The following is a 21,317-nucleotide window of genomic DNA, read 5'->3' as shown; positions in this document are numbered from 1 at the left end:
TAATGTTTAAGAGAATTTTGGCCTTTGCAAGTAACAGATACGACTTTTCAGTACTAATTTAAAGTGGGTTAATTGAGTCATGGATTTAGACCTGTGATTTTATATGAAAATCTTCCTGAGTTTATATGCAATATTGGAAGATTTAAGCCTCACCATATTTATAAATTTAATTTATTAAAATTCTAAGAGTTACTTAAAGTTTGTGGAAGATATACTGGTTAGTCAAATCAAGTAAAGTTCTTATAAAGGAAATTGAAATTATACAGTGTTTAAGGAAGTGTCATAAAGCAAATATAGACATGCAGCCCCATTAATCAAAGGTTCCTGGAGAATGACTGTCAACATTTGCTAGATTAAGAACTACATAGAATAATATTTTTAAGTTGAACTCAAATGCTTAATGAAGAGCTTTAAATTTGAAATTTGTAACTTCAGTAAGTTGAAGAATAATTTTTAAATCTGTAACTTCAATAAGTAGGAGAATAATTCTAAATATAAACCAGTTGTTGCTGTGCACTTTAGAGGACTTTGATACCTTCTGTCATGAGCCTAACAAGAGGATCTAAACCATTTTATCTAAGCCAAAGTACCTACAGGTCCTTGTATGTAATTTACAAAGGTTGCCTTTTGGATCCCTGGTGCCAGATGCCTGGCTCCCTTGGGTTTGACTCAGCTCCTTCAGTTACCCCAGCTCTTCAATGTCCATCCGGCAGATATTGACAGGGCACCTCCTGTACCCAAGCATTCTGCTTGTGACACACAGTCAGAGAAGACAAGGTCCCTGCCTTCCCAGCTCACAGGCTCTTGGGGGTGATTATAGCATGTGGTAAGGGGTGCTATGAGGGAGGAGGCTCCGGGAACTTTGTGAGCCCCACATGCCACCTGGGAGTATAAGGGAAGGCTTCCTGGAGGAGGTGGCATCTAGGCTGAAACTTAAAGGATGGATGGGAGTTTGCCAGGTGTGTGGGGAAGGTTGTCCAGAGGAGGGAACAGCATGTTCCAAAACCCAGAGGCAAGAGGCACTAAAGGGCTGTTTCCTTCCTGGAGGCTTGCAAGCTTGAGAAAGCCTTACCCCACTGGACCGTCTCAGGGTTCCTCACGACATCACAGGATATCAAGTGTTTATAGCACAAAACCTTCTCAGGGTACAAGTGCTCCAAAGGGGGTAGTTTCTTGCGTGGAGTTTATCACGGAAGCAGCCCACTGTGACTGAACCCGTGTGCAGTTCAGTCACTTCCCTAGGCCTGCAGCTTGGCCTTGGCCCTGGGCCCTGCAGTGTGGGTCCTCCTGCTGGACCCGGCTTCACATGCTGTCTGCCCCCCCGCCACAGTGCTGAGCTGGCCACCTCCCAGCCCTGGGCCCAGCACGCCTTCAGCGTGTCTCTTTTCCTGGCTCCCCAGCCCAAGGAAAAGCCTTCTTGGCCCAAGAAGGCTCCCTCACCACTCTCTCTGCTGCCATCCTCCTCCCTCACTTTTGGACCTTTTCGGGGTCCTTTCTGTCTCTGCACTGACCCCTGTGCTCCAGGCTGCTCAAGGCTCAACCTCTGACCCCTCCCCGATGTTCTGTCCTCATCCCCACTAGCCTCCTTATTCGGCCTCCCTGTTCCTGCCACTTCCTTGTTCTGTGATGAGCTTCTGACTCCAGCCCATGTCCTGGGCCTCCTGCCACAGATCAGCCTCTGTTCTCAGAGAGTCTGAGACATTCAGGGGCTTCAGAGGCCTCCGGGGAATGCAGCCCATCACCTCCAGACGGGAGGGGGGAGTTGCCCGAGTCACAGGGAAGTGGAGGTTCAGGGCCAGAACCCAGCTCTCCAGCCTCCCAGCCTGTCTGTTCTTCCTTCACCTGTGGCCACGGTTTCAGCTCGGGCCCTAGGCTGTGACCACCGCCTCCCCTCAACCCCTGGCCAGGCCCAGTGCTGCCCTCTGAGCCCAGTTTGGCTTCTCGATTCTGACCCAGCAGCCTGGGCACAGAGAACATACTGGTACCATGTAGGGCAACCGAGAGAGCATTTCCTCCCCAAAGGGAAGGGGGGCCCATAGGGCATATTTTAACATTTTTTTTTAATTTTAAAAGTTTACGTATTTAAAATTCAAAAAGTACAGAAGGAGACAGAGCGAAAAGGAAGTCTCCCTCTTGTCCCTCCCCAGGGACAGTGTCTGCTTCTGTTAAACATACGCTTCCAGGGGTTTCCCTGGTGGTGCAGTGGTTAAGCATCCGCCTGCCAGTGCAGGGGACATGGGTTCGAGCCCTGGTCCGGGAAGATCCCACATGCCGCGGAGCAACTAGGCCCGGGCGCCACAACTACTGAGCCTGCGTTCTAAAGCCCGTGAGCCGCAACTACAGAGCCCACGTGCCACAACTACTGAATCCCACACGCCTAGAGCCCATGCTCTGCAACAAGAGAAGCCACCGCAATGACAGCCCGTGCACCGCAGTGAAGAGTAGCCCCGCTCACCATGACTAGAGAAAGCCTGCGTGCAGCAACGAAGACCCAACGCAGCCAAAAATAAATAAATAAAAAATGAATAAATACACAAATTTATTAGAAAAAAACCAAAAACATACGCTTCCAGGGATAGCCCATGCATACACAAGAATGGATGTATATGTGTGTTTTTTTCTAACTTTAAACTCAAATGATAACGTGAGTGATAGAATTCGAATCAAAAATAAATAATCTCACATCATGCTCTGTGTTCCAAAGGAGATAAAATTACCTACTAAAACAAACTTTAGGAGTAAATTTAGCAGCATAGAAGGACACCCAGGATATATTGTTAAGTGAAAAAAATGAGGTTCCAAAATAGAATGTATGTAGGGTTCTATTTCTGTTAAAAGAAAGTTATGTTCTCTCTTTTCAAAAAAAGTCTGAACTGTCACAGCCAAAGAGGAGCCTAAGGAGACATGACAGATAAATGTCATGTGGTGTCCTGGATGGGATCCTGGAATAGAAAAAGGACATTGGGTAAAAAACTAAGGAAATCTGAGTAATATTCCACTGTTTGTATGTACCAATATTATTCAGCCTTTAAAAAGAAGGAAATCCTGCAATATGTGACAACATGGATGAACTTTGAGAACATTATACTAAGTGTTATAAGCCAATCACCGAAGGACAAATACTGCATGATTCCGCTCATATGAGGTATCTAAAATTGTCAAAGAGAGTAGAATGGTGGTTGCCAGGGTCTGGGAGGTGGGGGAACTGGAGAGTTGCTAATTACTTGGTACAAAGTTTCAGTTACACGAGATGAGTAAGTTCTAAGGATGCGCCGAAGGACATTCCACCTGTAGATAACGATACTGTACTGTACACTTAAAACTTTGTGAAGACAGTAGGTCTCATGTTAGATGTTCTTACCACCATAAAATTTAAAAAATTAAAACTTAAAAGAAAAAAAACTAAGGAAATCTGAATACTTAAAGTATGGACTTCAGTTATCAATGTATCAGTACTGGTTCATGCATTGTAACAAATGTACCATCCTAACGTGAGATGTTAATAGTAGGGGAAACTGAGTAGTTGTATATGGGAACTTCCTGTACTAGCTTCACTATTTTTCTATAAATATAAAATTGTTCCCCAAAAAAATTTGTTGCAAAAAGTTGGACAGACAACACAATGTTCTCTTCAGATCATGGGATTACAATGTGATTTCCCCCCCCTTTTGATTTACCTTTGTTTCCTGTTTTCTGTAGGAAACATGTATTATTTGTATAATGAATAAACAACAGACCTTGCTATCGGTGCCAGCCCTCATGGTGGAGGGTTCCAGGTGTGCCAGCAGCCCTGGCTGTGTTTGCCGTGAACACCCAGGCACAATCCAGGCCACTTGCCTGGGAAGGGGCTGCTATCAAAGGGACTCTAGTGGGGCCTGGAATCCATTCACCTGCCCTTGGCCAGGATGGTGTTCCAGTGCCCAGCACTCTACCTTAGAAAAATTTTCTCCACTTAAAAAAAAAAAGTTATGCATATGTCCATTGTAGAAAAATTTAGAAGTTCATATAACACAAAAAAGACAATAATTTACTTGAAATTCTATTGCTCAGAGAGGACTACTTCTTATATTCTTGTAGTTTATCTCTTCAGACTTTAAAATTCCTATGCACACCGTGTAAACATATGCATACACATGACTGTTTACAAAAATTGGGTCATACAATGGATATGGCTTGGTAGTTTGCTTTTACCACTTAACAATGTGTAAGGAACTGATTTCCATATTCAATACACGTCGACACTGTCATTTTATTTTATTTATTTACTTTTTGGCTGCGCCGCCCGGCATGTGGAATCTTAGTTCCCCGGCCAGGGATTGAACTTGTGCCCCCTGCAGTGGAAGCGCGGAGTCCTAAGCACTGGACCGCCCGGGGAGTCCTGACCGCCAGGGAAGTCATTTTAGATGACTGTGTCGTATTACAGTATACTGTTAAACTATAATCTATTTCATTCTCTACTGCTGGATATACAGGGCTTTTTTCCCCCGCAATTTGTAAATTATTAAACAAGTATTCACTGAGTGCTGCCACGAGCCAGGACCTATTCTGGCCTCTGGGAATCCAGCCGTGCGTGAGCAGCCTTGCCCCGGGCCTTACAGACAGAGCTCACGTTCTCACGTGAAAGGCAGGTGGCTGCAGGCGGCCGTGAGGCCGAGCGAGCTACCCGGGTATCTGGAGCTCCGTGTAAGCACTCAGCCAGCACTAGCGGTGGTGACCGTAGTCAATACCGTGGGGGCGCCGAGGATGGCAGCCCTGCTCTGGCGGCGCAGAGCCTGATTGGCTACCCTGAGAGCTGGGACTGTGGCCTCCACAGCCTCAGGGCCCTCTCCCCCTGACCCTACCTGTGCTCTGTCTCCCTAGGGCTGGACATCCACTTCATCCACGTGAAGCCCCCCCAGCTGCCCTCCGGCCAGACCCCAAAGCCCTTGCTGATGGTGCATGGCTGGCCTGGCTCCTTCTACGAGTTTTATAAGATCATCCCGCTCCTGACTGACCCCGAGAAGCATGGCCTGAGCAATGAGCTTGCTTTCGAAGTCGTCTGTCCATCCATTCCTGGCTATGGCTTCTCAGAGGCATCCTCCAAGAAGGGTACGGGCTGCTGCAGGCTGTGTCACTGCCCCAGGGGTGGGGAGTCGGCTGGGACAGCTTCCTTCAGAGCCTAAGGAGGCTGAGGAAGGAGGGGTCTGAGACCAGAGGGAAGAGAAGCAATGGGGGCGATTTTATTGCCAAAGGGCCAGTGCATCTTCTCAAGATGTGAGGGGCGTGGCAGGCGGGGGACCGGGCAGAGTCACGACTGTCCAGAGCTGGCTGAGGGCCTGGACTCTCGTGTCCTCAGGAGCTGCCCACTCAAGGCAGGTCCACATCTGGGCCCTGCACTGTTCTGGGCCAGCAAGGCCGACTAAGCCCCACACACAGTGTGGGCCCACGGACGCTCAGCAGGACCGGCCTGAGCCCATCACACGCCCTCAGTGTCTCCTGCACCAAGGCCAGCACCAGGAGCACTGCCTTCTGGGCACTGGGCACCCCACCCTTGGGCTGCAGGAGTCCTTCTCACCCCCTGTGAGCTGCTCTCCCCTCAGCCTGGGGCGAGGGGGGATGAGGAACCTCAGAGGACCTGGGAGGACCCAAGGCGTGACCTCTGCATGGTTCTTCTTTCCCCTTTACAACCAGGCTTCAACTCAGTGGCCACTGCCAGGATCTTTTATAAGCTGATGCTGCGGCTGGGCTTCCAGCAATTCTATGTTCAAGGCGGGGACTGGGGAGCCCTGATCTGCACCAACATGGCCCAGCTGGTGCCCAGGTGAGGGGGGCTGTCAGGTGTGTGTGTACGTGTGCAGGTGTGTGTGCACAGCCCATGTGAGGTGGATGTGCGGGGAGGCGGGTTATGCACGCCAGGCCCTGCCTGGACGTAGTGTCTGAGCCTCGGAGCAGGGGCCACACAGGCAGGATATGTGTGGGCCCAGGGGAGACAAGGGAGCTTGTCATTCAGCTCTGCCTGGGGCACTTCGACGTGGATCTTCCCTCCACTTGGTGTCACACAGGATTGGTGACTCTGGGCCAGGTTCCCAGGCAGAGGGCCAGTTAGAGGAGGGGAAAGTCGGGGAGTAGACCTTTCTGATGGACCAAGTCCTGGGAGAGGCCTGACCGGGACCTGCTTCTCCACCTCATGTGGTCACCCCAGGGGGCAGATGCCGAAGAGGGCCGGCCCTGTGCTCCTCAGCCCTGTGGCCTCTTCCTCCTCCACCTCCGCCCCTGTCGCTTCCCCATCCTTGATGCCACCCAGCCTCCCCTGGCCCTTCTCTGCCCTCAGCCACGTGAAAGGCCTGCACTTGAACATGGCATTCATTTTAAGAAATTTCTACACCCTGACCCTTCTCCTGGGATGGCGTTTTGGGAGGCTTTTTGGCTACACCAAGAGGGATATGGAGCTGATGTCCCCCTTGAAGAAGATCTTCTTCAACTTAGTGAGGGAGACCGGCTACATGCACATCCAGAGCACCAAGCCGGACACCGTAGGTGAGTGAGCAGGCGGAAGAAAGCCTGGCTCAGTGGTTCGGGTGGGGTGGGCTTACATCCATTCCATTCAGCAAGGCTCCCAACCGGGGGGAAGCCTCACCCACCCCAGGAACACGGTTCACGGGGTGAAAACCTCTTGTGAGAGACTCAGCTCCTTCCACCCTTACCCGGCATTTCTCCACAGACGTGAGTGGTGCGTGGTCATAAAATTCCCAGACAACTCCACTGAGCGGCATCAGTGTTCCTGTTGGCTTTGACCCCTGGTCCCTCCACCCCTGAGCCCAAGTCCTACAGTGAGAAGCAGAGGGATGGACAGGGATGGGGGGAGGACGAAGCCTAGGGCTCATCAGGTCTGGGGCTTTGGGGGCAGGAGGGTGCCCCAGGGCCTGGGCGGAGTGTCCCCAAGACAGTGAGGAGGGCGCAGCAACCGTTTCTGCCATCAGGGCCCTGTTAAGGAATAATATATTTTTTTGTTTTTTGTTTTTTTTAATTAATTTATTTATTTAGTTTTGGCTGTGTTGGGTCTTTGTTTCTGTGTGAGGGCTTTCTCTAGTTATGGCAAGCGGTGGCCACTCTTCATCGCGGTGCGCGGGCCTCTCACTATCGTGGCCTCTCTTGTTGCGGAGCACAGGCTCCAGACGCGCAGGCTCAGTAGTTGTGGCTCACGGGCCTAGTTGCTCCGTGGCATGTGGGATCTTCCCAGACCAGGGTTCGAACCCGTGTCCCCTGCATTGGCAGGCAGATTCTCAACTGCTGCGCCACCAGGGAAGCCCGGAATAATATTTTTTTAAAGATATTAATCACACAGCTATACTTTGTGTGTGTGTGGGGGGGGGGTATACCATATATTTTGTCAATAAAGTAATTTACAAATGTAAATAAAAACCCCCAAAATATTTAAAAAGATAAAATCATACAAATAAAAAATGAACACGTGTCAAAGATTTTATTTAACTCATTAATTAATAAAGGAACTAGTAAAATGTGAAACAGAACAGTCGAAGGCAATTGGGAACACTAAAGTAAATTTGCTAATAGATGCAAAATTTGTCAAAATCCACAGGGTAAAATTCAAGTAAATCTCCACTGGACAAATTTATTTTTCTTTTAGTTTTTTTGAGATATAACTGACATACAGCACTGTATACATTTAAGGTGTACAGCATCATGACTTGACTTACATCTGTTGCAAAATGATTAGCACGATAAGTTTAGTTAACATCCAACATCTAATAGATACAAAAAAATGAAAAAAATAATGTTTTTTACCATGTGATGAGAACCTTTAGGATCTACTTTGCTTCTCTGTGAACAAGAATCATTTGCATTCCTATTAGTTTTCAACAATTTACAGAGCTGTAAAATATCTCTAAGACAAGGGAAGAGGGGCCCCCTTGACAATCACATGACCCCAGAAGGGTCCACTAGAAACTCCCTGAATCCCACTCAGAGGACACCCGGAAATTGTTTTGCCCATTTCCAAGTCTTTTAGAGTTTCCACGACAGTCTCATGCTCACACACGTTAGGCAGCTCATGATAATAGTAACAGTGTTTTATAAAACCAGTTTTTTTCCTCTGATTATAAAAGTAATCCATGTTCATTGTCAAAAAATTGAAAGATGCAAAAAAGCACAAAACAGAAAAGACAATCGCCTGAAACCTCTCGTCCTTCCTTACCTCTCCTCTCCCAGACCTGCAGAAGAACTTGCTAACATTTTGGTTGATGAGTTTTCGCAAATGGTATCTGTCCATATAACCAGCACGCACTCAAGAAACAAAGCATGACCTGCCAGCCCAGAAGCCACCTGTACCCTCTTCTGGGCACTACCCACCACTCCCAGGGCAGCCACCCTCCTGAACTCTGACAGATAGATTGCTTTTGCCTGTTTTTATACTTTATATGCATTGGAATCCTCAAATAGGTGCTCTTTTGAGTCTGGCTTCTTTTGCTGAATGTTTTGTTTGTGAGATCCATCCATGCCATTTTTAATGCTTGCTCAGTCTTTGAGCTTATGAGTGGATCAATATTATCTGTAACTGATTCCCTATTTTGGACTTGTAGGTTGTTTCTAATTCTTCACTAATCATAGAATAGAAACCAAAAAAACCCCACTTTTAAAAAATAGCATTCATATGTATTTCTCATTTGGATCCTACAAAACCCGGAGTCATAGCCTCTTCAGTTTGAAGGAAGCTGCCCATGTAGCGTATGGATCCCTAGGAGGTAGTGGGAGAGGTGTTACCCCCTTTGTCATTAAGGATTCCAAGGCCAAGGGTCAAGGAAGTGAGGTGCAGGAGCACCCCAAGAGTTAGGGCAGAGCTGGGCTCTGACGCGGGCTTCCTGCCCACGGTGCCGCTCTGTGGGCCCAGCACCACACCTCTGTCCTGCTGGCCAGCTCCCTGGCCCCAGGCCTGAGTCGCTCGCTTGCTTCTTCCCATGTCAGGCTGTGCTCTGAATGACTCTCCCGTGGGACTGGCTGCCTATATTCTGGAGAAGTTTTCTACCTGGACCAATCCAGAGTTCCGAGACCTGGAGGATGGAGGCCTGGAGAGGTGAGACCCCATCCACCCCTGCTGCTGGCACCACCTTCCTCACCCACCTCCCTCCTCGCCATCTTCACCTCTGCTTGCTTTATCTGGGCGGGATGGTCAGCAAGTTCCATCTGCTGCTGGATGTCCCACAAATCCTCACCCTGTGGCCAGCCTAACCCTGATCTTTGGAGGAGGAAGCTGAGGCCCAGAAAGGTCTAGCCTCACAGTGGAGGGGTCAAGAATAGGATGCAGGGGTCAAGAATAGGATGCAGGGCTCAAGACTGTTCCGCTTGCTAAGCAGCCTCCTGGGACCGGGGCATCCAGAGGGCGGCAAGAGCCTCTTTTTGGCCAAGACGTGGGAGCAGCTCACGGCCCCTCCCCCCTGAACCCCGGAAGAGCCGGGCCTCATGCCCGAAGGAATGCATGCTCTGTGGAAGCCGGTCCTGCAGGGTGGCTGCAGAAAGAGTGGGGAGGCCGTCCTGATTCCCGAAGCCTTGGAGGCTGCAGCCTCGACAGCGCAAGACTCCTGGGTCCCTGGTCTGACTTAAGCTTCATCAAGGTTGGTCTTGACCCACCTTCTCCAGGGCCCATCCCTTTTGTTATTCCTTCAGAGACACAGAGAGTGCCAGATACAGTGCTGAGATGTGGAAAAGAGTGAATGGATCTGGCCCTGGAAGTAGGGACTTTGTCTAAGCCATGCCCTAGCCCCAGCACCTGGAACAGCACTGGGCATATAGTTGGTGCTCAATAAATATTTGTCTGATGAAATGAGCTCTAAAGATACATGCCGAGGACTGTGGGGCACAGAGAAAGGAGGATTCACTTTGTTTAAGGGACAGGGAGGGGAAATGACTGGGAGAATCTATTTGATCTGGGCCTTAAAGGATGAGTAGGAGTTTGCCAGGTGGAAAGGGCGAAGAAGGGAATTTAGGCAAAGAGAGAAGAGCAGAAGCAAAGGTTGGAGTGATTAAAATGCCTGGTGTACTTGGAAGGGGTAACTTGTCCCGAGGCTGGAGCAGGTACAGTGGAGCCAGACCACAAACTCATTCCTATAGGCGGGTCCTCCAAGAGCCTCACCCTGGGATCTGTCTCCCCCGCCCCACACTGGGCAGCACCCAAAGGTCAATGGAGTGCCACCGGGAGCACCTTGGCGAGGGGTCCGGCCCTGCTCCTTGCACACAAGTACCTGGAGCCAGATGTGAGGCCGGCCAGACCGCCCGTGGGCCTCCCCCTTCAGCTCCTGCTCGGCTGCATACCAGGAGCACCAAAGCTTTGAGCAGGGGACAGACAAGATCAGATCTGTGTTCTATAAGGGACACAGATCTTTTTGCAGGAGGGTGGAAATGGTTGCTGTGGTAGTTTTCAAGCTGTGGTCAGAGCTGTAGGGGAGATGGAAGCACTTGGCCAACTTGCCAAAAGCCAGTTCACCAGTTTATTTATTTATTTTTTTAAATTTATATATTTATTTTTGGCTGCGCTGGGTCTTCGTTGCTGCACACAGGCTTTCTCTAGTTGTGGTGAGTGGGGGCTACTCTTCGTTGCGGTGCACGGGCTTCTCATTGAGGTGGCTTCTCTTGTTGTGGAGCACGTGCTCTAGGCGCGCCGGCTTCAGTAGTTGTGGCGCGTGGGCTCAGTAGTTGTGGCCCGCGGGCTCTAGAGCGCAGGCTCAGTAGTTGTGGCGCACGGGCTTAGCTGCTCCGAGGCATGTGGGACCTTCCCGGAGCAGGGCTCGAACCCATGTCCCCTGCATTGGCAGGTGGATTCTTAACCACTGCGCCACCAGGGAAGTCCCAGTTCACAAGTTTAAATGCTTCTTTTAACTGTTCAGTTTCCATTGACTGGTTTTCATTTTGTTATCAAAATTGCATTTAAAAAGATGTTCAGGACTTCCCTGGTGGCGCAAAATGTGGTTCTAAGGATAAAAATATAATTGACCAACTGCATCTAAATAGCTGAAGCAAACAAGTAAATTAAGCAAACTGACCATTTTTGGCCAATTGGCTTCTGATGAATCAACGAAGCTAACTGCATACAGCTGAGGAGCCCGGCAGGCGGAGCAGCAAATGTTCTTTACTCCAGGCAGCGAGGACGGGGTGGGAATGCAGGAGTGAGGGCAGCAGGGCTTGGCGGGGACACAGAGAGGCTGAGCTCATTTTCGTCGCAGACACGCCGAGTGGGAGATGCTGGCAGATTGCCCGGGCGGAGGCGTCCCCTTGGTAACTGGGCTCACAGGTCTGGAGCTCAGGTGAGGGGTCGGATTGGAAGGAGTTATTTCCACTGTTCTCTTGGCGAATTAGTAGCTGGAGCCACAGGGTCGATCTCCTCAGACAGAGAGCAGCAGGCAGCATCCGGGGATGCTGGGAGGGGCCTTACTGGCTGCAGAAGGGCCAGAAGCGAGAGTCTGGGAGGACAGACCTAGTGAGAGGGCCCTACCCGCGAGGGCTGGGCAGCAGGGACAGTTCCGGTGTGCAGGGTGAGGAGGCATGGGAGAGATGCAGGGGCGGGAGAGAGGGGACAGGGGTATGGAGGGAGGGGAAGGCCTGAGGGCATTCGGGGTTGTGGGGGGCGGCGGGTGACTGACGTTGGGGCCTGAAGAGGCAGATGGAGGCATTTAGGGCCCAGGACAAGGGGGCGACAGCTCTCCTCAGCCCCAAATCTGGAATCAAGCAGGGAAGGGTATGGGGGGCGGGAGCTGTTGCTCCGTGAACTTGGATTTCCTCAAAGAGGAAGGCAGGGCAGGCGGGAGGCTGTGGGTGAGCACACGGCCGTCAGGACCTTCTGAGGAGGTGGCAGCTGAGGTTGGAGCGCGTGGCGTCAGTAGCGCTGGAGTCCCCTCACGCCTGTGGACTGTCGGGTGGGCTCAGGGTGGCAGAAGGCCCCCAGGGTGAGGGCACTGAAGGGGCGAGGGATGTCAGGGGAGCGAGAGGGTCTGGGGTGCGGTGGGCAGTTATTCCAGGGCCGAAGGGCAGATGCTGGGGAGTGGAAGATGAGTTGGGGAGCCGTGGGGAGATGGAGGCCCAGGAGGCACAGCCAGTGGAAAGCAGCAGCTGACGTGGGCAGAGGTGGGGCCATGGAGGGTTCCGGGGGCTCTGGACGCAGGCCGGGCTGAGGGAGCCCAGCAGCAGGAGACGGAGAGGGCCCAAGGGCCGGGTGGGCCCAGGAGGAAGTGGGGCTTTCCAGAGTCCACAGGCCACGTGCTCCAACATTAGGTACCAAATGACTATTTCCTTCCAGAGTGTGGGGCTCTGCAGTCTGGGTGGGGTTCACCTGCTCAGCAGTTCCCAGGCTGGAGAAGAAAAGGGGTGTCCCATGCTGAGTGGGTGTGGCGGGTCTCTGCAGGACCCCATGGCTCCCTCCTGGGGTGACACAGGTTTGGCGGGAGGCAAGCTGCGGGCTAGTGAATAAAAATGCCCCAGGAGCTGCTGACCCTGCCCTGCTTCTCCTGGTGCCCGGTCAGGACAGGATCAGGGCTTCTAAAGCCTGCCTGGAGATCAGGTTTTGCTCAGGGCCTGGCAGGGGTGGGCGCCCCTGAGGATGGTCTGAAGGTGGCCTGCACTGAGGTCCCGGGAGTGGGCACCACCTCTGAGCAGGGTTTGCAGCACCCTGCCCACAGACCTCCTGGCTACCCAGCGGTGACCAGCCAAAGCCTCTGGGTTCAGTTGACCTCACCTGCTTCATCCCTTCTGGCCTGAACCGTTAGGCAGATGGGGGAGGGGGTTGGCTGACACCACCCAAGATGACAACCTGCCGTGTACATGGTCATCACTCTGCATTGCCTGTCGTCACGGTTCTGGTGACCCTGGGCCAGGCCTGCCTGTGGCACGGGGATAAGATCACCAAGCTGGCAGTGAGGCCTGAGGAGGGAAGCCAGGCGGGCATAGCGCCTGGCATACAGCTTGAAAGTGGCAGCTCTTATTTGTCATACAACTGCCCCTGGCACTGAGAGGGGCCTTCCGGTCTGCTTTCCCAGGAAGTTCTCCCTGGACGATCTGCTGACGGGCACGATGCTCTACTGGACGACAGGCACCATCACCTCCTCCCAGCGCTTCTACAAAGAGAACCTGAGACTGGACAATACGCATGAGGGGTGAGTCCGGCTGAGCCCGGGGCGGGGCTTCTGAGGAGGGTGCCTCCGAGGCAGGGAGCAGGGGGAACGGCCTGGCCTTGGACTCAAGGGAGGACGTGTGATGCGGAAAAGTACAGCCTAGCCTTGGGTGTGCGCCGGGAGCGTAAGGTGAGAACACAATTGAAAGGTCAGGGGTGTTGGGAGAAATTCCTGTCATTAGAAGTAGCTCACGGAGGGAACACCAGGCCTGGCCCCCAGACATCCCGAGGGGCTCCCCCAGGGCCAGGAGGCTGTCCTAGGGTGGCAGTGATGGCTCTGGGACGTCCCTGGAGCCCTTTCCAGATCTCACAGGGAGACTCTCAGGCAGCAGCAAAGGGAAAGGGGAACAAAGGTGGGAGTTAGAGGCTGTCCCATCCCACCTCGGTGACACTGTCCAGCTGGGGCAGCCGTTCCAGAAAAGAGGGACCCAGAGAGGTTTGGAATTGAGGTGGGTGGTTAAAACCCTGGGTCTGTCCTTCTATGGCCCCACGTGGGTGAGTGAACTGAACCCCCAGCCCCCTGAACCCCTGCTTTGGGGGAGAGGGGGGCCAGGCCACAGCTTCCCCCTCAGTGGGATCTCTGTCTCTTCCAGGATAAAGGTCCACGTGCCCACGGGCTTTGCTGCCTTCCCTTGTGAGTTAGTACACGTCCCAGAAAAGTGGGTGAAGTCCAAGTACCCGAAACTCATCTCTTATTCCTACATGCCCCGTGGGGGCCACTTCGCTGCCTTTGAGGAGCCAGAGCTGCTCGCCCAGGACATCCACAAGTTCGTGGGGCTGCTGGAGCGGCAGTGACCCTGGCAGCGACCGGCTGTCACCTCGCAGGCAGCCCCTGCCCTGGCATGGCAGGCTTCCTCCTGACACCCGCCCTTTTCCCCGGAAGCCCCCAGTCTCCCAGCCCAGCTCCCAGTAGAAGTGAGGCTGGCAGGGAGGCCCCTTCCCAGTTCTCTGTTGGTGGAGTTGCCCCTTTTCCCAAGAATGTGCTTGCTTCCGTCCCCTGCCCGTGCTGGGACCCCATGCTCTCCCCTCCACACGCACTCCCCACACACTTTGTTAAGCAACAAGCATGGCTTTGGTGATAAATGATTTTCCTTCTAAGAGCAGCTGGAACAAGTGACATGTCGAGCCCCAACCCCACGTGGGGTGCCCCTTCCAGCAGAGCTGCCAGGTCTGCACTGGGGCTCCTGCTCCACCCTGGCTGGGAGAGGCAGGACAGGCCGTTGGGGCCAGCGGGAGGCCACTCTGTCCTCCCAGGTGCCCGCCCGAGGCAGCTCTGAGCAGAGGCAGTGAGGCCGAGTGACTGCCGGGGACCTGCCCGCCTCGCCTCAGCGGGGACGGAAGCGGCCTCCCAGCTCTGCCCACCAGCACCCATCACGCCGGCTTGTGCCTCTGGCAGTAGGGAGGCAGCTTCTCCGGCAAGCGCCCAAAGGTGCGTCCCAGCCGCGGGATCCCGTGGGGAGAGAAAAAGCGAGAGGCTGCGCCCCTCCTTCTGTGGCCATAGTTCTCCCTTGGCTTCAAGGAGGCCCCGAGCACTGTTCCCTTTGGAGGGAACAGACAGATGGAATCAAGGGCTGGAGGCTGAGCCCCACGCACTGGGCCCCGAAGAGGCTGCATCTCACCAGTCTGGCTGAATGGGCGTTTTATTAGTGGTCCTCATCGTCCCTGCCAGCTGCAGGTGACCCTGACCCAGCCACGGTGTCACTGGCAACGTGACAGAAAAACACAGAACCATGGCAGGGATGTGGAGGAGCCTGGGGCGGCCCAGCACTGGCCCGCTCCCGTCCTGCTCCCTGCAGCTCACTCCTGGGGGGGCGGGGGCAGGGGCGCGAAGGGCCTGATATCCAGAAGGGGAAGCTGGGATGGACCCGGACCATCATCTGGCACCCATCTCAGGCCTGCGGTTGCTGCAGACTCTTTGGTTATCAGTTGCGTGTGTGCCCGGAGGAGGGGGGCAGTGTCTGCATGCTCAGAAGGAGAAGGTCTTCCACACGGTACCTCCCCCTCTTACTTGATACAGTCACCACACTAACGGGTTGGAGGAACACAGCGCCAGCACGCGATCCTGCTGAAAATCATCAGGGGCGTCATCCCGGCCACAGAGCCCGGCACTTATGCAGAAGGGGGACTTGGAGATAAACAGAGCCTCGGGCAAGCAAGGGAGAGTCCAGGGCTGCACATCCTCCCCTTACCACTGCTAGGACTAGAAAACACCACCACCTGATGGCAGTCCCGCACTTCCGCCTCAGCCAAGGGCCAGAGCCCCTTTCTGCTCCCATCGTTTTAGAGCTGTTGTGCTTAAAACAGGTGAAAAGAAGTCCTGACTTGGTTGAGGTTGGAGTCAAGCCACTTCTCCACCTGTGTCTCTTCCCCTCCCAACTCCCCGGGTCTGGACCAGCCCGGCAGCTCCCCGGCCCTCAGGCCTCCTGGCAGGCGGCCGTCACGCTGTCCGCGGGGCTCTGATCCAGGCACTGCCCTGGGACGGTCCCACTGATGTTGTGGATGGCACCGTAGGTCTGCTGCTGCTGTGGGGACAGGGCTGTTTTCTCCGAGGACAAGCTGTTCAGAATCCGGGGCACGTAGGACTGCCAACAAATGGGGGTGTTAGTGCTTGGGGGGGTGGGCATGAGAATCCCTATCCCGTTCCTCCCCTACCGCCCCGCCTCCCTCCAGCCGGAAGACACACAGAATGCTCCTGACGGACACATAAAGAAATAACATCAACCTAGGACGTCAGGACCTAAAATACGCCAACTGTAAATTTTCCTAACAGCCAGAGCAAATCAGAACACAGAGTCACAGAGTTCTCGTGGTCATAGAGAAGAAAGCACACACACCAATTTCTCAGAGGAAGCAAAACTTTTCCTGGCCCTGTATTCTAGAAGAATTTCTCATTTTATGTAGGAAACAGGTCTGTCTACACAGGGCAGGCTTAGAATGCTGTCAGTGGGACTTCGGAGCAGCTGACCGACGCTGTGTAGGTTCTGTTTCCTCTCAATCCCAGACTCCAGCTGCCGACCCTGGACCAGGCTGAGAATGAGGGATCTGCGTCATCCACCTGCCCTGTCTGGCAGGCATAGTCACAGGTGTGCCTCTGGGTAATGAATCTTCCTGAGACCTTCTCTGGGGCTGGTCCAAAGACAGACACTGATAAGAGCGCCTGAAACCTGAGAGGGAGCCACGGGAAAGAATGCTGCTGCTGATCTAGATCGGCGCTGTCCTGGCCCCGTCCGTCAGGCCGGCGGTCACAGCTCCGGGAGCCTGTGGCTACCTTCCTTTCCCAACCCCACCCTAGGAGCAGGACCCTGGAGGCCGGGAGCAGGGAGAACCAGGAAGGAAAGGAGTCCTGGTGTCTTTCTAACACTGTGCCCCGCTCCATAGCAGGTAAAATGTTCATTTGTTGAATTCAGACGGGAGTTAGTGTGATACCCTCTTGGTGCCTAGCAAAGGACCTCACACAGGCAGGTGCTGGCGAAATGCTCTGATAAAGCTTCATCAAACCGCAGGGCCTTGCGATATGGCTTCACTAAAGGCCCAAGCTCACCAAGCATTAAATATGCAGAGAAGGAAAGTGAGCAGGCAACTGAAACCAAGGGAGGTGGGTATACATCATGGCAAAACTAATTATCTTCTGGTGCCGGATGTGGCTTCGCACATGCAAGAGAAAACATCCAGAGGGACCAGGGATTCCTTCTCAAATGACGTTAATTCAGAAACCCGCCTGGCACGTGATCAAGGGACTTCTGTCTTAACAAGAGAGGGTCAAAGCAGGTTTGCAGGGCCCATCTGGTCGGGGCCGTTGCAGGTGCTCATGCGCGGCTGAGAACCACACTTACTGTGAACGGTGAAGGCACGTGGGCCCCAGCCTCACTTCCTTTGTCACTTGCCGATTCTTCCATCTGCAGACAACAGCAAAAACTTGCGATGATAAACAAAACCGATCTTCCTGAACTAACACCCTCTAAACAAACAGACTATTAACACCCAGAATAATAGTACCAGCTGGCACAAAGCTCCCAGCGGCAGCCCAAGAGAGGACGGTGTGGGCAGGGCAGGGAGCAGGGAAGGGGGCAGGGAGGGAAGCTACACATCACACCCAACTACCCACGCCTTCCCCGTGGATAAATGAAACCTGGAGAGGGCTGTTGATCTGTTGATGTGGGAAGAGGTGGAGGAGGGATGGAGAAGGAAGCCACCATCTTCTCCTCCCACACCCTGGCTGGGCAGCAGTGGGGGAGGGGCCCTTTACCTTGTAGTTCAGAGGGCTGAGGTGCTTGAAGCATCCAAAGCAGGTGTAGGCCAGGCAGACCAGGATGGTGAGCAGAAGCGCCAGGAAGGTGAACAGGGTGAGGGGAGCCTTCAGACCTGGGGACAAAGGGATGCCAGCCTTGGCGGGGAGAGCTCACCCCTGGTGCAGGAACTGTGTGTGGCTTCTCTCTCAGGCCGGAAATGAAGAGAAGGCATCACCCACCCCCCCGCCTCCCACCATCTCCAGCAGCTGGGATGGTATCTTCACAGGCAGGAGCACAGAGAGTGACCCACTGAACAGCTGGCATTATCCCTGGTCAGATTTCAGGTACTGGGGCACCGAGTCAAAGGCAAGTTGCCAGCCTCCTTGCTGAGTCGGTTCCCTCCAGTCTCCAGTGCCCTCAGCAGAGTCACACATCTCTTCTGCCTCTTCCTTTTTCTCAAGAGTGGCAGTTTTCCCTCCGGCATGTCCCCACTGCCTCCACACTGTGAAGCGTGAGGACCTGGGCCCATCCACACCCGCAAATAGCATCGCAGACTAGCTTCCCCCTCTCTGGTTCAGCCCCTTCACAGCTGGTAAAGGGACCATCTTCTCTGTAAGGCTGTCTGGGGCAATCGCCCTGGCCTTCCCCAGGTTACACTTGACCTCAGGATAGCTTGGAACTGGGCTGTCAGTGCTGCACCCAATCAGCCCTCACCCTTGGGGTACCACCTTCTGATTGGACAACGACTTGATGCTCTTAAAACAGGAAGGGATTTGACGGGCTGGTGTGGATGCGGGAATAGGAGGCTGGGTGTTGCCTCCTGCCCTCCACCCCCGCCCTAGTCAGAAGGGCCACTCACCCAGGCGCAGGAAGGAAAAGAAGTAGAGCCAGAAGAGGCACAGGATGGGAGCAGCCAAGGCCTGGTTCACGGCTGCGAAGTGGATTCTCTTCTCCAGCTTTGCCGGGAGGTAGGCGAAGTAGAGGTTGTGCCGGTCGACCATGTGCTTGAGCAGGATGTAGATGAGGCCTGCAGAGCCAGGGCTGTGAGCTGGACAGCGGCTGGGCCGCAGGGGCCACTCTACCCCCTTCCTCCCAGAGGTGGCTGTTTGTGCCGGGAGCTGGGCTGGGGCTGCGGCTGGTCTACGTGCACACGTGCATGTCCTGGCTCCTACTGTTTTTCCTCCTTCTCCTTCTCTCCCCCCGCCTCCCTGTCCACCTCTCCCCCTCTCTCCTCTCCCCACCTCCCCTTCCTCCCTCCCAGCCTCTTTCTGACCCAGGGAGTAGAGGCGTCCGTGCTGCTGTCCCCACGGAACATTGAAATTCTAGGACCATTTTGGGGGAAGCGGCGATTTTACACCCAGAGGCCTGGCCTCAACTTCCTCCCACGCTGAGCCCCCCTCCCCTTATCCCTCAAGGAAGGCCCGTGGAAGGAATCCATGAGAAGTGAAATTACATTTGGTGTCCCCTGTGGCTCCTTGGCAGCTTACGGTTCCTGTGGCTACAAGAGGCCCTCTGTTTGTGGGGCTCCATGACGCCCTGCTGATGGCTGTCCTGGGGTGCTCGGCCGAATCAGCCACCCACCTGCCCTGGGACCGGCCCCAGGGCCACTCACCGAACGGCACGATGATGGGGCAGGTGATGCTGTAGGCCATGATGACGGTGAAGACACACAGCATCCACGCGTACATGGCTCCAAACTCGTACTCGAAGGCCTGGTTCTGGGAGCGGGAGGTGGTGAGGGGCTTAGGGGTTTGGTCCACCCCAACCCGCCTCCGTGCACTCCAAGCGGTTGGGGAGAACACAGTGCGGGAGGACTTCGGAAGTGGGAGCCTCACCGCGCCCCTCACCTCTCAAGGCCCCTTCTGTCCCTCCACAAGCCTCCTCCAGCTTCACCTGGCTCACACCCAGACCTCGAAAGGCACAATGACTCGTGTTTTCGTAGTGTTTCTCTTGTTCTAATCCTGTCTACACAGCAGGCCTGTGAGCCCCCAAAGGGCAGAGGGGGTACATCTCACTGTAGAATGACCCTCCACAGACTCTGTCAGACCCAACATCACTCCGCCCCTTCTAGCCGTGTGTCCTGGGCCAAGCACTTGACCTCCCGGTGGCTTAGTCTGTGCGTCTGCAAAGCAAGCTCCAGTAGCGCCCATCTCACAGCGGGCTCTGAGGATTAAATGACAGGATGCAGGGCTTCTCCTCTTCTGGTTCCCACAGTGGCAAAGGAGAATAAAAGAGAACCCCACACACCCAATCTAGAGAGTCATGGAACAAATGCCACCAGCCCAAAATGCTTTGACCTCTGTAGTAATCTAAGAACTTATGCAAATGAAGGTCCATGGGAAAGAAATGCATGTGTATGTGTGTGTGTGTGTGATCAGCCCGGTTAAAATGCAAAAAGCCCCACTCTCTCCTCCAGCCCGAGAGTCAGCGTGGAGGATGACGTAGCCAGGCCACCCTCACGCAGGCTCCTTACACCTCCTCTCCCCACAGCCCTGGGCCCAGGTGAGAGCGCCCGGCACTCAGCAGGAGGCTGGGTAAACGCGGGCGGCGGGGAGGCTCTGGGACGAAGGCGGCGCCCACCCCCACCCTCTGTACCTGCTTGATGTTCCTGCGGTCGGCGGCAGTCTTGGCCATGACCATGCGGAAGGTGTAGAGGATGAGGCCGGGCAGCCGCAGCAGCTCCATGCCGTTGCCAATGAAGGCCGAGGCGATGACATAGTTCACAAAGAAGGCGCCCTGGTCGGGCAGGAAGACGCACCTGGGGAACCACCGGGTGTGTGAGCTGAGTGCCCCGAGAGGGAGAGGGGCCCGTGACTGAGCAGAGACGGGACCCACAACTGACCACGGATTTGGCCATCTGGAAGTCACTGTCAACCTAGACCCCAGCTGGTTGGGTATGGGTGTGTCTGTCTGTGGCTGCCAGCTCCCAAGTCCTCAGTTTACCCAGCGAGAACCCATTTAAGAAAATTCACTCTATCCTTTCAGATAGGCACGGCCAGGCTTCCCTGTGAACAGTCCTTTGGAAAAGTCTATCTTGAACATCCGGGCCTACGTTAGGACTTAAAGTATAGTACAGTAGGGGCTGGGGATGAATCCCAGCTCTGTCTCTTAACTAGCTGGGTAGCCTTTTTATCTTCAGCATGTCTGGGCCTCAGTCTCCTCATCTGTAAAATGGAAATAGTCAAATTTCTGACTCATAGCTTGTTTAAAGATTAAATGAAAAAAAGAATCAAGCATTTAGCATAGCATCTTCTTAAATAACAGCTATTACTGTTAAGTGGGTTTGGTACAAGTTGAAAATACTAACAAGGACACACATTAGAAATAAGTTCAACTCCTCTCTCCCAGCGAAAATAATCCTGGACCAGACAGTCATTCTGGTTGCAGTGTTAATTATTATTCTCCTTCCCCCGTCCCTGGCACCACTGAGACCCAGCAGTTCCTTCTCCCCAGGCGGTTCTGTTCTCAGTAAGTAAGTTTCAAAGAATGAATGAGATTGCCACTAATTGAGTTTCAACCTAAAAGATTAACCACATTTCTGCACTTGTAGCACAAAGTGGGTCAGTTTCCCCGGTGCAGCCCCGCCAGGAACCTGTAGTGGTGCGGGGAGTCCACAGGCCCTGAAGGACAGACAACCCTCCCCCCCACTGCAGCCCCAGCCCCAGCCCCTGGGGGACGTGGGTCCAAAACTCAGCGTGGCTGATACTTACTCCAATCTGATAGAGGCCTCCGAGGAAGTTTTATCAAAGAGCCACCGGAAGAAAAAATCCAAACTGAAAGAAAAATGAATCCCGTAAGAACTCGTTTCCAACAGTCCATGTGATCACTGCATATGTTTTCATTTTTTTCTGCTTTCTGCTTTTTTTTTAAAAAAAGGCCAAATCTCAAGATCTACCCTGGTTCTCTAAGATGCTACTTATTATACCATAACTCAT

General features: G+C 53.6%; 2 protein-coding genes across 8 annotated transcripts in view; one reads left to right on the top strand and one right to left on the bottom strand.

Annotated features, from left to right (window-relative positions):
* EPHX1 (epoxide hydrolase 1) overlaps positions 1-14,251 on the top strand; it is a 40,453-nt gene extending 26,202 nt beyond the window's left edge. For both annotated transcript variants that reach the window (XM_059941611.1, XM_059941607.1), the window contains 6 exons: positions 4,861-5,088; positions 5,671-5,800; positions 6,311-6,516; positions 8,962-9,070; positions 13,020-13,136; positions 13,747-14,251. In XM_059941611.1, the coding sequence (XP_059797594.1) occupies positions 4,861-5,088; positions 5,671-5,800; positions 6,311-6,516; positions 8,962-9,070; positions 13,020-13,136; positions 13,747-13,948 (992 nt within the window). In that variant the 3' untranslated portion in view covers positions 13,949-14,251. The remainder of the gene's footprint in view (positions 1-4,860; positions 5,089-5,670; positions 5,801-6,310; positions 6,517-8,961; positions 9,071-13,019; positions 13,137-13,746) is intronic.
* Positions 14,252-14,775: 524 nt separating this feature from the next.
* The window catches only part of TMEM63A (transmembrane protein 63A), a 36,650-nt gene continuing 30,108 nt past the window's right edge, over positions 14,776-21,317 (bottom strand). For 5 of the 6 annotated variants that reach the window (XM_059941587.1, XM_059941573.1, XM_059941553.1 and 2 more), the window contains 7 exons: positions 21,093-21,155; positions 19,978-20,140; positions 18,995-19,100; positions 18,242-18,409; positions 17,400-17,515; positions 16,987-17,049; positions 14,776-15,735 (listed from right to left, as the gene is read on the bottom strand). In XM_059941587.1, coding sequence (XP_059797570.1) covers positions 15,568-15,735; positions 16,987-17,049; positions 17,400-17,515; positions 18,242-18,409; positions 18,995-19,100; positions 19,978-20,140; positions 21,093-21,155 — 847 coding nt within the window. In that variant the 3' untranslated portion in view covers positions 14,776-15,567. Of the gene's footprint in view, positions 15,736-15,891; positions 16,318-16,986; positions 17,050-17,399; positions 17,516-18,241; positions 18,410-18,994; positions 19,101-19,977; positions 20,141-21,092; positions 21,156-21,317 lie in introns of those variants that run through there. The other variant, XM_059941595.1, reaches the window with a different exon arrangement.

Source organism: Balaenoptera ricei, chromosome 1 (assembly GCF_028023285.1).
Source record: "Balaenoptera ricei isolate mBalRic1 chromosome 1, mBalRic1.hap2, whole genome shotgun sequence".
Taxonomy (NCBI): domain Eukaryota; kingdom Metazoa; phylum Chordata; class Mammalia; order Artiodactyla; family Balaenopteridae; genus Balaenoptera; species Balaenoptera ricei.
This window is presented reverse-complemented; position numbering and strand designations above follow the sequence as displayed.